General features: G+C 43.3%; 3 protein-coding genes across 21 annotated transcripts in view; 1 reads left to right on the top strand and 2 right to left on the bottom strand.

Moving 5' to 3' along the window:
* The window catches only part of LOC120794010 (poly [ADP-ribose] polymerase tankyrase-2-like), a 30425-nt gene extending 28502 nt beyond the window's left edge, over positions 1-1923 (bottom strand). For 4 of the 11 annotated variants that reach the window (XM_040134537.1, XM_040134538.1, XM_040134539.1 and 1 more), the window contains exons 1-2: positions 827-1923; positions 669-694 (exon numbers count right to left, since the gene is read on the bottom strand). The gene's annotated coding sequence lies outside the window, so the exon portion shown is untranslated. The other 7 variants (XR_005708076.1, XM_040134535.1, XM_040134531.1 and 4 more) reach the window with 6 other exon arrangements.
* Positions 1924-2894: 971 nt separating this feature from the next.
* On the bottom strand, positions 2895-6572 carry LOC120794012 (hydroxycarboxylic acid receptor 2-like). Its single transcript, XM_040134541.1, has 3 exons — positions 6518-6572; positions 5226-5829; positions 2895-4571 (listed from the first exon to the last, which is right to left on the bottom strand). The coding sequence occupies exons 2-3, from the start codon at positions 5616-5618 to the stop codon at positions 3879-3881; spliced, it is 1086 nt and encodes a 361-aa protein (XP_039990475.1). The 5' UTR covers positions 5619-5829; positions 6518-6572; the 3' UTR covers positions 2895-3878.
* A 2491-nt stretch (positions 6573-9063) lies between these two features.
* stxbp4 (syntaxin binding protein 4) overlaps positions 9064-15155 on the top strand; it is a 60711-nt gene continuing 54619 nt past the window's right edge. For 4 of the 9 annotated variants that reach the window (XR_005708169.1, XM_040136237.1, XM_040136243.1 and 1 more), the window contains exons 1-3: positions 9064-9234; positions 9745-9905; positions 11162-11415. Coding sequence is in view for 6 of the 9 variants with exons in the window: in XM_040136237.1 (XP_039992171.1) it covers positions 11360-11415 (56 nt within the window). In the remaining 3 variants the exon portion in view is untranslated. Of the gene's footprint in view, positions 9235-9463; positions 9661-9744; positions 9906-11161; positions 11416-13687; positions 14031-15155 lie in introns of those variants that run through there. The other 5 variants (XM_040136239.1, XM_040136240.1, XM_040136238.1 and 2 more) reach the window with 5 other exon arrangements.

The raw sequence follows: 15155 nt of genomic DNA, 5'->3' as shown, positions 1-15155 counted from the left end.
AAGACAGACAGAAGAACAGGAGGAAGTCATTTCATTTCTGATAAACTTACTTTTATTATGAATCTAATCGTGGTCATCGGGACGGTGTGAGGTGAGGTTTGATCAGATTTGACTGACGCCAGTCTCGCTTTGTGAACGAACATTTACTGCTGCTCAGATAATATGCGACGTGGCCTTTCTCCACCTGAGCCCCACCCGGTTCAGAGACGCATGGTGGACTGAACGCTGAAATGAACGCTGAATGTGGAGACAACTCCTGGAACAGGCTGACTGGAACTGAAAACCAATGAGATATTCTTGAGGCACCGGCTGTTTCAATTTCCTCTGGTAAAATTCTGCACAATAACTCTTAACTTCAGCTGCCAGTTAAATGTGGTGCAGTAATAAGAACAACATCCCCCTCTGAAACGCAGTGGAGTAGCTCTGAAGGAGAATTAAATGGAAACGCATCCAGACAGATGCAAAGCCCCAGAAGGCACCATGAAACGAATATGTATTGAGAAGATGAGGTCTATAAAACCAGGGTGATGAGGTAAAACACCGCAGGTGGCGTTGAAGATGCTACACGAGTGTTTTGGGATTAGGCTGAGATTTTATGGGGGTAGAAAACACTTTAAAGTGGGATGCGAATCCTGTGGCGCCACGGTGTTTAAACACACTGAGGTTACCTGAACGTTGTGATGACACAGGAGGTCTAGAGGAAAAAAAACCGAGGAGGACAAAGACACACACGGAAAGAAAGAAGGAAAAGAAACCTGAGCAACATCACGGGGACGTGGAAACGAGAGAAAAAGGCCTCAGAACAACAAGGCCGTGGAAAACTCACCGTGGACGCCGCGGACACCCTGCGGCACCCTGCGGCGGTGTGACGGGGATATTACGGGAATCTCACGGCCGTTTATTGGCCGTCGGTGGATTAAATCATCCCCGGCCGGCGGGCACACGGGCTCCGGTCCTCCATCATCATCATCATCATCATCCTCCGCCGCCGCCGCCTCCGGGAGCGGGTTTTTCAGCGGGGAGGGCGGCAGGTTTATCCGGACGCAGAAAACGAGAAGGAGATGTGATGAAACGGACGTGAAAACGCGGATCTGACGGACTGAGACGAGATGAACCTGCTGACTGAGGGAGGAGGGCCGTCTGAGGAGCGCTTCGTTCGTCGGCCTGGCTCCGCCCGAGCGGGTGGAGCTACTTTCGCTCTGCTTCCCTGCCGGAAAACGAGGGATGGAAGAAGATCAGCATCGTTTCCTCCAGACTCTGATGTGCAGACCCGCGTGTAATCTGCTGATACCGGGTGGCATTTCTACCGGGCGGAGGAGATGCAGCGATGGCTTGTTTCTTGGTTTTGTGACCAACGGTCAGAAAATGAACCGCAACAACCGGGGACAGTGGGACAGTTTTGTCTTGTCCAAGTAAAGTGATGCGTGTTTTGAGCAGGTCCTCGTCAGCATCGCCACGGTGAAGTCAGGCTGGAAAATCTACACAAGAACAAGCTGTGTCGAAATAAACTTCAGCTGAAACGAGAGACTGGTTTTATCATCAGATATCCGTACCGGTGAAGGGTGGCTGATCCCGGCCCCCGTTACTTGACCCCCGTAAACTTCTTCCCTTCACGTCTGTTCCTCCTCTCTGCCCTTCAGCCTTCTTGACATCTCCGGTGGGCTCATCCATATAAAGCACGAACTCACGTCCGTCCACCTATCCGTGTGTCAACGGCAGGTCGACTCATCATTGCTGCCTCGGAGTTTGGCTCCGCTCAGCCCGAGACCCGGGTCGCGCACGGCGGCACAAAGCCGGGTAAGAGCAACCGGGGAGAAGTCAGGAAAAGCCGCAGGTGTGTCACGTAGGGCTCTAAATAGTCTGTCTGGTGTCAGCCTCACTGCGTAAGACACATGGCAGCCCTGTCATCGAAGTGGCGTCTCCCGGCTGTTCTTCAATGCCCCTCTCAGTCGTGCGCTGCAGGGACGCGAATCGAGCGCACCCCCCGGCCCGTGCGTGCGCTCTGCAGACGGCCCCTGTGTCTTGCAGCAGGGAGCGCTGTGTTCTGAGTCTGCGCAGGTTTGTGTGCGTGCGTGCGTGTGTGCGTGTGTGTGTGTGTGTGTGTGTGTGTGTGTGTGTGTGTGGGGGGGCAGATCTTCAGACACGGAACGGCAACAGCAACCTGGGTAACCTGAACGCACCACAGACGACCTGATGGGTAACCTGAACGCACCACAGACGACCTGATGCTGCATTCAGGTGCTCCAGCCTGGTATCTTGAAAGACTTTGTACTTTCCTTCACCCCCTGTCAGAGTTTTAACTTTCTACCCCACTAAAGCCTGCTGTTTCCAGTTACTGCTGGAAAACAGACTGAGGGTAAAGCCCCTGTTCAGCTGTGACCCCCCCCTTAGTTTAACCTACCTGACATAGCCTGCTGTAATTAACGACATCTGCTGCATGAGTCCGCCACTCTGCAGAACTCGTTCTTGGACTAAAGCGAGTCAAAACTGTTGTCCCATGTTGGACGATCGAGAAATATATGGTGTTTCTAGTTTACTGTCCTGTTACTTTGGCTGATTCTGGGCTACAGTTTCCATGGTCTAATGAGCAATGGATGCAATTAAGCAGCATTAGTCTCCTTAGTGTTGTGGCCTTTGAAATGCGCAGGTGCCACCTGTGAATGAGGGCTCGAAGCAGGTGTGTGATTGGATAACATCAAACCTGCAGTAGAGGGTCGGGTCTCACACACACACACACACACACACACACACACACACACACACACACACACATAACCTTAAGTCACAAAGAATCTAAAAATATGTGCATCAAGCCTGTGTGGTCAGATTTGACCGAATTATGACTGAGAAAATGCAATTATTGACACATTTTATTCGTAAAACAGCCTGTGAGACCACCAGCCTTTACCGTATGTAAAGGGACCATTAAAATGGTGAGGACTAGCCTGCGTCACCCCCGGCTGTCTGGGTCCATGTGGTCTAAGGATGCATCATCAGCGTGTCTTCAGACTAGTCCGAGATGTAGGAAACCGGAGGAAGAAATCCCAGATCAGCTGATGTAGTTAATGATCTGTCCACGAGATGGTGCACATTATCCATCCCCACCTACAGTGAGCTAATAAGCAGAGGGTCATTAGGAGGCCTTGACACTTTAGTTTGGATTCAAATTTGACATTCTGGCTTTTCTGTGTTAACCGAGCCTAAAAATGCTGCTTGTTGTTGGTTTGGTTTTCTCTTCTGTTTGACTCGTTGCAGCTTCCTTGGCCATTTTCTCAGTGAATCCTGCCTCGTTTAAACCTCTGAAACTCAGCTGAACTCACAACCCCAACCCCACGGAGCTTTATATTTCTACTAGAGGTCTTAAAGAAGACACCAAACACTTCAGGATGAATTTTGTATAAATGTGTGACATTTATAATAATTCAGACTGAAGGAATGAGGTGGAGTTTGGGTTTGAGTATCTTACTCAGTGTAAACATCATGAGGCTCCAATGACGAGCTGGAACAAGCTGATTTGCAATATGTATGTGAGACTTTAAGACAGGGTGCAATTTTCTAAAGTCTTCAACATGAGGGAAAATTTTAGTAGCAAATCCAGAGTTAAAGAGGATCAATAAATACATATAATTAAAGCCCACATTTGTAATTTGTTTAGCATAACAAGTTTTAACTATATTTACATGCATATGCAACAAATGATCATAACTGAAAATGCACTGATGTGTTTACAGGATGTAATCACAACGTTAACAGCATCAAAAAACAACTAAAAAAGACAAAACAAGCAGACGTAACTCAAAGCTACATATTCAAAATTTCAAGGAAATTAGAGCAGGTATAAACTCTTGATCCAGTCATTGTTCCGGAGGAAAAGCTTATCACATGGCTTCACTCCGTCTGTCGGCCCTCATGGATTTCAGTTCCTGCTGGGTGGTTGACTCAGTTCCAGACGAGGACCCCGTGTTCTCGCCGTCACCGGCATCCTGACCGCAGCGAAGGGCGCGGGGCAGGGAGCTGCAGAGGGCCTTCCTGAACATGGAGCTGGAGAAGACGTAGACGATGGGGTCCAGGGCCGAGTTAAGGAAGTTCAGCCCCAAAGATACGATGGTGAGCTGGGTGAAGGTGTAGAAGGCGGTGCAGTCCCACGGGCGATACGAGCGGACCACCCACACCCCGATGGTCGTCACCGTGGTGGGCAAGAAGCACACCATGAACACTGTGACGATGGCGGCACACACTCGCATCGCCTTGCGCACTTTGTCAGATTTGCCCATCTGCCGCTCCTTCAGGAAGCTGGAGATGCGGATGGAGCAGAACAGCAGCATGGCCAGTGGGATGATGAACTCCAGCACCGTCAGGATCCGGTGCATGCCGACGAGGATGATGATGGCGCGGGACGCCTCTTTGTAGGAAGTGAAGAAGAAGCACTGGGTCCTGTTGCCACTACCCTTGATGTGGCTGTAAGCCAGCATGGGAACCCGAGGACTGATCACCAGCAGCCAGACAAACACGGACACGTACGCAGCCTGCCGCTTGGTCATACGGTTGAACCGGTGGTGAGGGTGGACCACCTGCAGCGAGAGGACAGGGATGATGCATCACTTTGAGGGAATCTCAGACGATGGTTGACTCCACCCACCGAGCTGTATCTCAGCAAGCAAAATTACTTTTGAACGTAAATGTTCCTTATTGACCTTGGAAAAAATGATCAGTTGAGCCGATTTACACTATTACTTATAAATAGGTGGATAATGTTACAATATTGCTTTAATACAATCGATCGGGTCGGTTTGGTCAAGGTTGCATTACTCTACGCTAGACTTTTCGACCATTTATTCATTACTTTTAGCGAACTCTGCGCAGTCAGCTTTTTGTAGCTGCTGCCTTACTGGTTATTGTATCAATACATTTTGTAAAGGTCAGCATCAGACATATTTCTAATCATTTTACCTGGGCTACTCTAGAACCTCTCCAAGTCTCCCCCTCGCCAATGCAGAAGTTTCCCCTGGAGTACCCCAAGTTGGTAATCACTGCCTCAAAAAACTACTGGAAAGCCAATCGGCGAACATTGTTTAGGGTTTTGGTATTAAACTGGTTTACTGGTGTTGTACTGTGGATGGTCTACTGAAGTGTATCAAAAATGTTTTATCAGATTAATCAGACTCAGTGTGGATATGGGCAAAGAGAGAAAACATTAACTAATAATATGATCTATTGTTCCTCACCTTAAAGTAGCGGTAAATTGCCACCACGGTCATTAGTGCAATGCTGGCCGAGCGGTTGGAAAACATCAGGAAGAGGTTGATCCGGCACAAACCGTCTCCAAACACCCAGTGGCCCCTGAGCAAGGCATCGATCCTCAGTGGCAGACTCACTAGAGCGAAGAAGTCAGCGATGACCAGGTTGAAGAGGAACAGGTTGTTGGGGTTCCAGGTCTTCAGCTTAAAGCAGAAGATCCACAGGGCCACTATGTTTCCCAGCAGCCCCAGTATGACATCAATGGTGAGGACTGGGGGCAGGATCACACCCTCCAGTTGAATACCGACTGGTGGGCAGCCGCCGCCTCTACCACCACCAGGGACTGGGGTTGTAAAGTTTTCATTTTGCTCTGATAGCATTTTAGTGTAACTAGTGTCTTAACAAAATAGATGAATCAGTTTGGTGGAAAATGTTTGGAGGAAGGAAAATAAAGGATTTTTTTTTTGCGGGTTTGGTGGTTGATAAAAGGGAAAAGGAAAAGCTGTATGACCACACCAAGGAAAGTTTCAAGATTCAAGAAATTTGCTGCTTCTCCTTTTCACCCTCTTCCTTTTTTATGTAGTATGAAACCTATGTAAAGAAATAAAAAGAGCATGTTTATGTTGGACACGGACCAGTTCCCCTTTTTCAAAGGTCAGATAATAAGAAAACATGAGTCAGTGGCGTGACCACATAGTGACACACAAAATTAACACAGTAATATCCAATATCTTAAGAACACTTCAAGAATAAAAACACTTAATCTAAAGGGGTAATAAAGTTTTAATAAAAAAGGGTTTTATTAAAATTTCATATTATTTCTATGTAAAGTGCACTTTTAAAGATACTCTACAGCTACATCTGGACATTTGTTCCTTCTGACTCAATACGTTTAAATTTACCAAATTAAAAAAGTACTGACTGACTAATATGCCATCACAAATATACCTGAAAATGCCATACAGCAACCCTTACCAATCAAATTAAACACATATTCAAATTTTACATTAGAAAACCATGCAACATAGTACTATTGTACTACACCAACAGAACCAGTACTATGAAAATAAGTGTTTTAAATCGTATGTGTGCACTACAATTTTTATGAAACTTTTATCACATGTTCTTTGAGGCGTTGCATATTAAACATTTGTCCACTGAAGAATAAATCAGTTAAATCCGCGTCTGGTTTAACAAAAATATATGTACAAAACTTACATAGATTAAATAAGACTTTCCACACTTAACCCAGTAAATTAGAGGACTATTCAGTACTCACCAGTCAGACGTGTGAAAGGGTTTCATTCATAAACTGTTGGAGGAAGGAATGGAGGGAGGGATGACCTTTGTTCCTGTACTTATATCTTTTACAGGAGGATGTTCCTGTGTTGTCACTTTCATGCCTGTCAGTCAAGCAGTTACCACACTACTACTGTTACACAGTAAAAAAAAACAAAAAAAAACAAACAAAAAAACATTTCACAAGTGGTGTGGTGCTATTTTTAAAGGGAAGGGAAGCAAAGGTAAAACACGTGTAAAATCAGCTTCGAACATAAAATCAACTCAGATGAACTCAGTATTTCCTAAACAGTACTGGAAAATAACACCTGCTCTGGGAATAATTATGAGATCATGAATTCATTTCATGTCTTGAAAAGCACAAACATTTTATTCTGTTAGCTTTGTCACATAGTTAACTTTGCATTGCTAATGCAACAACTTCCTTCTTCTGTTTTTCACAAAACATGATGCTACACAGTCTTGGTGATGCTAGTAACATATACTGTTTACCCAAGCCATCATAGGGGCTAACATTTACGTTAGAGTTAAATATCAGCAAAGTTTACCGCTAACTTTAGCCATCATTACCAAAACTTTGGCGGAAATATCATCAGCTATTAAGCTCATATGGTGAAGTTTTTGTCAAACACCCAGCAGACACAGGTCTGTGCCAGAATCTCTGCATTGTAATGTTAGCCTGTCCCAGTGCTAACTGCTAGCTTTAGCCATTTTGAAAGAAGACGTTTAGCTAAACGTAAATTTTAGGTAGGTTGACTGCTAACTTTCATCATAATACAGGCTAACATTATGCTAAAATACCAGCATGTTACATACTAACAGCGGCCAAACATTAAACAACAGTGACAAAGTGATGCTAACACAAGTCTCGCTTAGCTAATGAATGCTAATATTAGGTTAAAATAAAAACCCACTGGCAAAAGGCAAACATTAACAAGTTTAGCTGCTAACCTTAGCCATCATAAAAGCTAATGAAAACGTAAGTAAACTCCGCTGCCGTTAGTCAGATCTGTGGAATATATTGAGCAACTAAGAAAATGTTACTAAAGGCCTTTTTAATTTTTTTTCCCCAAATCTATTTTATCACTGTTTTAGAGTAAGATGAACAAACTTCCATTCACCTACAATGTATAGGGAGGGCAGCAGAAGTGTCAAAGGTGCAGCAGGTGGAGGCAGAGCCACAGTATCTGCACCCTCAGCACTGGTGATAAGTGAGAAAATGTGTTTTGTGTTGGTGTTGGGTGAACTGACCCTTTAAGAGTCATGAAATTAATTTCTCTTGAGCAAGAAGTGACATAAGCTGTGAGTAGACTCAGCGATGACAAAGCTTTGTTTCCTCATCGTGGAACAAGTTGTCTTGCACACATCCAGGACTGGATAAACCAAATGAAGTCAGTGTTTTGTTTTGTTTTTGAGCACGTGTGCTTCTGGGTCAGTGGAGGTGACACTTCCTGTTTTCGTTCTCACCTGCCACCGTCTTCGAGGCATCGCCGCCGAGGTACTGCATGACAAACTATGACTGACAGGACAATTTTGAAATGGGTTTCCTTTCTGCGGAGAAATCAGCCCGGTAAATCAGACACTTGTACAAATGAATAGGGAAGTTTTGAAATCCCAGGATTAACATTGTTGCTGTTGTGTGTGACGATTCTGCGTGTTGTCATTTTACAGAGCTGTTATTTTTAGATGTCTTTTAATGCCACAATGATATAGCTCTGTGTGACCGATCTTTTTCTCTCAAGTTTCTGAATTCCTCCGACTCACAATCATCTGAAAATTAGGCTTGATTTGGTGCACACCTAGTTAAAAATGAATTTAATTCAACTACAATGTTCACAATACTGAGTGAAAACCTGTTGAGTGTGGGAATTTGAGTTTGAGAGTTTCAAATCACTCCTTTATATTTTGATCACTTTTCCTTTTAATTTATGTGAGCTGTTTTCCATTTGAAATTTTAATTTGACCTGGTTGAATTTTTAGGTCAAGATTTGGTACATTTATTCTTCAGTTCCCGAGCACGTTCATTTTTTATTTAATCAAAACACTCTTCTGTAAGTGTGCTCACTGAGGTTATCACAACTTGGTGTTTTCAACAAGATCATCTCACTGGATGTAGCTTTCATCGGGTAATTGCTAGCATCTTCTGGGTGGTTTCCGTGGGGGTCACTGCCGTAGGTGGTGGTTATGGCGTTCGTGCTACTGCTAGTGTGTTACTACTGCGGTGGTACTGCGTTCAGTGTCGCCAGATTTGACTGTAGGAAAGTAGCCCAATCGGAGCCCAGAACCTAGCCAGGTGTCATAAAATCCTTTAAATTTAACGATCCCTTCCAGACATGGAAAGAATACTCTGGATTAATATTTTGTTGAACATGGTTTCCCCACATAAAAAGTAAAAAAAAACCAAAACAAAAACCAAAATCAAATGAGAAGGGGCGGAAGCGAAGCTACTTCCTCAATGAGAATTTCTGGACCTGTGAATATTCAAGTATGCAAATGTCACAGGCCTCGTGCCCCGCCCACCACCGCCGCTCGCGCCAGGTTGAGCGGTGCGGGAGCGGCGCGCGTCGGTACGGCTGCCGTCAGGGGAAAATCATCGGGGAGATTCGGCCGGTGCGTGACTGAGCCTCAGTCAGACCCAGACCCGGACGAGGACTCTGTTGTGCGCCAGAACCGGCGACTGGCAGACGGTCCCTGAGGGTAAGCGCAGTTAGCAGCTCTTAATTGTTTGCTAGCTCGTTAGCTCGTTGGCTCGTAAGCGGCAGCGGCTGACGCGGCGCCGGAGGTGTCAGGTTACCGTTGCCCCGCCCCGCAGGTCGACGGGATTGGTTCCTCAGGCGTGTGACGCGGGAAACCCAGGCTGTTTGAATCCCTCTTTCTCAGACTGTCATTGGTTCACTGCGGCTCCAAGGTGGAAATACTCGGCCGCGGCGCTGACTGCTCATTTAGCCCATGATATGTCTTCTATCATTTAACAAACACCATATGGACATGTTAACAGGGTTAAAAACCTGACCTTCATAGGAGAAGGTCTTTTGGATTATGCTATATCAAATTCTACAAGTCTTCACCCATATGAACAGATATTTGACAATGGGTATAATTTTGCCATTGATTCAGTGAGCTGTGAGTCCTGTTTTTAGCCTATATTTCTTTACATTTTGGAAAATTAAGTGCGCTGAATTAGCTAGTAACCGCTCCTGTTTGCAGTGTAGCCATGGATGTACAGACGACTATCACTGGATCACTGACACCGAAGAAAACCTACAAACATGATGATTCTCAGGCAAGTTCCGCAGTGACAGGGGGCATCATTTTTTCTGGACGTTTCATTGCGATGGACACTGGAGATGTCGATATCCTTGGGAAATGTAAGTCGCGCTGAATTTAAAGATATGTGTCTTTGTGTGTTCAGATATGAGTGAATTATGACTTTTTGACACAACTTGTCCCTTTCTCCTCACACAGTATCTGTGCCTCATGCCTCTCCCTCCACATCTTCCCCTACAAGTCTCCCGTGCCTCGCTTACAGTTTAAACTTAGTTGAATGTTTGGGAGGTGGAAACATCCCTAATCGTTCAAAAAGTAGCCCAAGTTATAACAACCCACTCAAACCGATTTTTTTGCCCGCCTAATTAAAGAAAATGTGGCCCAACTGGAAGGAAAACTACCCAATCTGGCAACACTGATGGAGCCTACAATAACAGCTACTTCTACCATTACTACTGATAGTGGTGCTACACTGCAGATAAAACTACAACTACAGATGTTCCAGTCACCTTTACTGGCCCCACTCCCAATCAAAGTCCTTCAGTTTTGAGTATCTGCTGATACAGAGTCTGATCTGATTCTTATATTTCCCTGAATGTTGATTAAATATGCATCTGACCCATTGAATTAACAGCTGTAGCAACTAAATTGGACAGACCTTATTTTACATAAGCTTCTATCCAAATAGTGTAGGTACTGTTTTGTTATCTTAGTGAATCCTCATATATATATATATATATATATATATATATATATATATATATATATATATATATATATATATATATATATACGTCTCTAACTACAATGACTAAAGCTGACACAGCTCCCACTCTCTTCTCCTCCTCTTTTCCTTCCTTTCTTTCCATCTGTCTTTTTAATCCCACAAACATTTTTCAGTGATGATGAGTCATCCTCAATTGTGTACTCAGACAAGTAAAATTTGAATTTCAGTCTATGTGTACTGAATTGAACTGTCAGGTTGCTTGATGCTCTTATACAGCGTCTCTGCAGATTCCACAGGGTAATGTTTACAGGTAAATTATCTTTCCAAACGCATTTCTGAAAATGCAAAGAGGCAACATTTTAAGACATTTAATCTCCTTCCAGTGTTTTTAACCAGAAAACTTTAATCTTTCAGCTGATGAAAGGACACGTGTTCAGTAAATGTAGCCTTTGCAGTTTAAAGTTTCATCATCTGCAATGTGTGCGTGCATTTCCTTATGTTATGTGTGTGTGTGTGTGTGTGTGTGTGTGTGTGTGTGTGTGTGTGTGTGTGTGTGTGTGTGTGTGTGTGATGGATGGGTATCAGCATGGATTAGTGAGTAAAGGTAAGCGTGTGTCTCTCCCTGTCTAGGCGGATTTCCATCCCTCTCCTCTCTCTCCGCTCACACACTCCGACCTCATTTGAACCGCCGCCGCCGTCTCATCTCATCCCGTCTCTTCCTCCGAACCTGCTGCTATCTCATGGCGCCTTGTGTTTGTGTGTTTGTGTGTGAGTGTGTGTGTGTGATTGGTTGATTGCTTTTTTTTTTCTGTCTCGGACCGTTGTGCGATGCCATTACTCCCTCAGGAGGCTGAGAGATTCGATGGGCTGTCTCTACTCTACTGGTAAGCTAATCCACCCCCCCCACCCCCACCCCTTCACTCCCCCCTCCTTCCTTCCTTCTGTCCTTTTTTAAAAAAGGGAAAACTTGGCTCCCTAACGTTTTTGTTTTTCTGTCTTGTCCTCGATCTTTGTTGACTGCCGCAGTAGTTCATGTAGGTCACAGACTTCAGAGGTGAAATAGGTTTACAGCCTGTTTACCAGCAGATGCCTCAGAGTTTAAGTCCACATGCTCGTATGCTGTTCTAGGTCATGTATGTAAGATATAGTTTAAATGACAATATCAACATTTTAACAACAACATAACATTTGCACTATTTAAAATTCAGTACAGTTTCTATTTCGGAGACTTTCTACTTTTCCTCCACCAGCTTCCAGAAGCCCGTTTTGTACTTTCTACTCCTCTACATTTATCTGACAGCTGGAGATACTATGTTTTTTACTATATGTTTTACATTCAACATTAGATCAATATGGCTGTTGTCAGGTAAAAATCTTGCATCACTAAAATTTAAGCTTTTTAGAAATTCCAAAAAACACCTATGTTTCAGCTCACACAATTCATTTTAAGACATTATCGAGTAGAGCTGAATCAGTTGGTTATTTGGATGAAAATTAATGAAGAACAATTTTAACAATAATATTTTAAGTCAGTTATCAAGCAAAAATGGCAAACATTCTCTGGTTCCTGGTAAGGAGTTGCTTTTGTCCTTGTTAAGTCACTGCAAATTGAAGTAGGGTTGCATCTAAGAATTATTTTCACTATTGATTATTCTGCTCATTATTTTCTTTATAAACAGATCAACTATTTTGTCTAAATGTCCATCACAATTTCAGAGAGTCCAAGATTAAGTCTTCACATGTCTTGTTTTGTCCAACCAGCCCAAAACCCAAAAATATTAGGTTTACGCTTGTAGACTAAGGACTAAGGAAACATGCAAATAATCACAATGGAGGAGCTGAAACCTGAGAATTTGATCATTTTTTCCTTTTCCTAAGAAATGGCTCAAAATGATTAATCGATTAACAAAGTAGTTGCTGATGAATTTTGTGTTGATCGACTAATCGATTAAACATTTATTGTATCAGCTTTAAATTAAACAATTTTTTTTTATTTTAAACTGTTAATCGTATAAAACATGTATTCTGAAGAAGTAACCCTGGACTCCCTGGGGGAGTGCGACAGGAGGTTTTAATAGAAAAGTGATCAGTTGATAATTGGTAAAAAACAAAACAAAACAATGGATACATTAATTAAAAACTATAGTTGTTAATTGTAGCAGTGGTGAAAAGTAACTAAGTACATTTACTAGTACTGTCTGTAAATACAATTTTGAGGGACTTGTACTTCCCCAATACGGAGGTTTTCACCTCTGATAAACCCTCACAAACAGCTTTGACAGCATGGTCTGTTTACATAATTATGGGCATAAGGCGTCATAATCATACTATACTGTGGCAATCAGTATGAAACTAGACACACCCACTTAACATATAACACAAAGTATTTGTTCTTATACCGAGCAAACGAGCATTTTGTAACATGTGGTCTGTACTATTACCTGAAAATGACCGTGGAAACTAGACATGAACGGGCTTTAGCTGTAAGCCACACCCGAATCAGCTCACAGACGATTGATCTTTTCTGATCTGATCGCTGAGTGATCCTGTTTAACCCAAAGCTGCAGCAGCTTCTGTGACTGGTAGTAATCTGTCAGCATATGGATCCATCTGCATCACTCATCATGGTATAAAAAGCTGCTGTGCTTTACACAGGGAGCCTTTTTTTTTTTTTTTTTCCCCCTCTCATTTCTATTTGACACTTGAACATATGAGGAGAGACAGCAGACACACAGGGGGTTATTAAATATGTAAATACCGAACAGTAATCTTCAGAGGCTGCAGTTCTTCACTGTGTCTTAACAAAAATACGTTCCTCTCTCTGGTTATATAAAAGACAGTAACACTTAGGTCTCTTATGAAACCTCTTCAAAACCTGTGAAAAAGAGATACAAATAAGAATAACACATGAAAATTAAGCTTAAAACACTTTTCTTTTTTTTTGAAAATAACTGTCATTTTGGTGATAGAAGGCAACTGAGCCATCTTTATTCTCTGGTAAAGACAGTGAGATGTAGTTACAAGCTCCAGAAACAATGATGAGTGGACCATTAAGATCATTCTGTCAAACTACTGTTCCCAGGTAAAAACTTAAAACTAACTGTGTTTATTATGTTAAACTTCTCAAAGGAAGCGTAAGTGATTCTGGGGAAAGGCTGCTGATATTTGAACTCAACGGCAAAACATATACACCCCTCCCTTCAGCGCTCCTTCAGAAGCTCCGCCCCCAAATTCATGGACGCGCACCGCCGAGGCAACGGCACTAACACCTGGGCTAGCTGACCAAAAGAGAAATATGGCGGAACCCAGAGCGTCTGGTACGGCGTGGAAGTGGATCCTCTCACAGAGCTGAAGCACAACAAACCTTATAATATAAAAGGTTATCGAACAAACACGGCATCCAAAACACAAGGGAGTAAAAACTAGCGAGAGTTAGCTGTTTAGATTGTTTTTACAAAACTACAGTGACCGAAGAGAGGACCTGAGGTTTGTAGCTAAGGTAATGTTAACAAGGACGGTAACATTACCTGGCATAGCATTTTGAATTATGCATCAATCCAGATAATCCCACTGTGGTAGCAAACTTGTGTTTTTACCTCTTCGTCGCTAGAAAACCCTTAGCATGGTGCACAGACATGATATAGAGGGGTGGAGCGGGTCGTCCACTAATCTCTCCGTTGGCAGTTCTCTCGCTCCCACTGCCATCCTTCCCCACCTCTTTCTTCTTCTTTCCCTCGTCCTGTGCACCAGCATATTGGCTGGAATAGTGTTGTGTGGCTCGGTCTGAGCCTCCTTCTTTGTTTCCCCATTTACAGAACCAGGGCTGATTAGGAACAGCTGATGTTTTTTCAGCACACACACACAGAATGGACAGCTAGTGGACCAGTGGGAGATATTCACTGAATTTGACAAAAAGTCGATTGGATTAAAATCGCTGACTGTACCTTTAATCCAGCATCCGTTGGCATTACGTGGCTTTATACATGGGAATGTATTTTTGTGTTAAACTTGAAAAAGTTAAGAGTCAAGTTCAACGGCAAAAAACTCATATGCTTCAAGTGAAAGATGTGAAAATGGATGTTTTTATTATTGACCTGTTGAATACATTAACGGTCTGACAAATCTCTCTCCCTCTGTATTTATTTGTGAAAATTTCTTTCTGCTCTCGATTTCATCATCATGAGGTCTGGGGCTTCAGATCCATTCAGTTTGATTCATCAGTTCAGCCTATGAAATGAACTGTATTTATATGTCATTTATAGGATCTTAATGCAAAACAAAACAAAGTGAGAGAAACTGATCAGCGTTGGTTCATTCTGTCCTGGTGGCTCTGCAGTGGTGTTACAGTGTGTTCCCCCTGGCAGCCGGCCGGTGTGTGATGGTAATCACTTGCGGCAGGTAACGCAGATTATCAGGTATTAGGTGATCAGTTTAATTGCTCCCTCGTGTCGCAGCATTTGGGTTCGCTGCACCCTGCTGTCATCTGTTTGTGGCGCTCAGAGAGCCGCTGCTGCTGTCAGGTCATTAATGTGGAGAGATCCATTTGTTTTGCTGATGATACAACAAGAAAAACCCATGAAGGACACTGAGGAAATTAATTCAGGGAAAAGCCAGTAGCCCTTGT

This window comes from Xiphias gladius, chromosome 9, assembly GCF_016859285.1.
Source record: "Xiphias gladius isolate SHS-SW01 ecotype Sanya breed wild chromosome 9, ASM1685928v1, whole genome shotgun sequence".
NCBI lineage: Eukaryota > Metazoa > Chordata > Actinopteri > Istiophoriformes > Xiphiidae > Xiphias > Xiphias gladius.
Note: the sequence above shows the minus strand (reverse complement) of the source record. Positions and strands in the feature narration are given on the sequence as shown.

What these genes read in the sequence shown, in the direction of transcription:
- LOC120794012 (XM_040134541.1), bottom strand. Translation starts at nt 5,618, where the DNA reads ATGCTATCAGAGCAAAATGAAAACTTTACAACCCCAGTCCCTGGTGGT. An exon ending in CAATTTACCGCTACTTTAAG is followed by an intron (nt 4,572 to 5,225) that starts GTGAGGAACAAT and finishes CTCTCGCTGCAG; the next exon opens with GTGGTCCACCCTCACCACCG.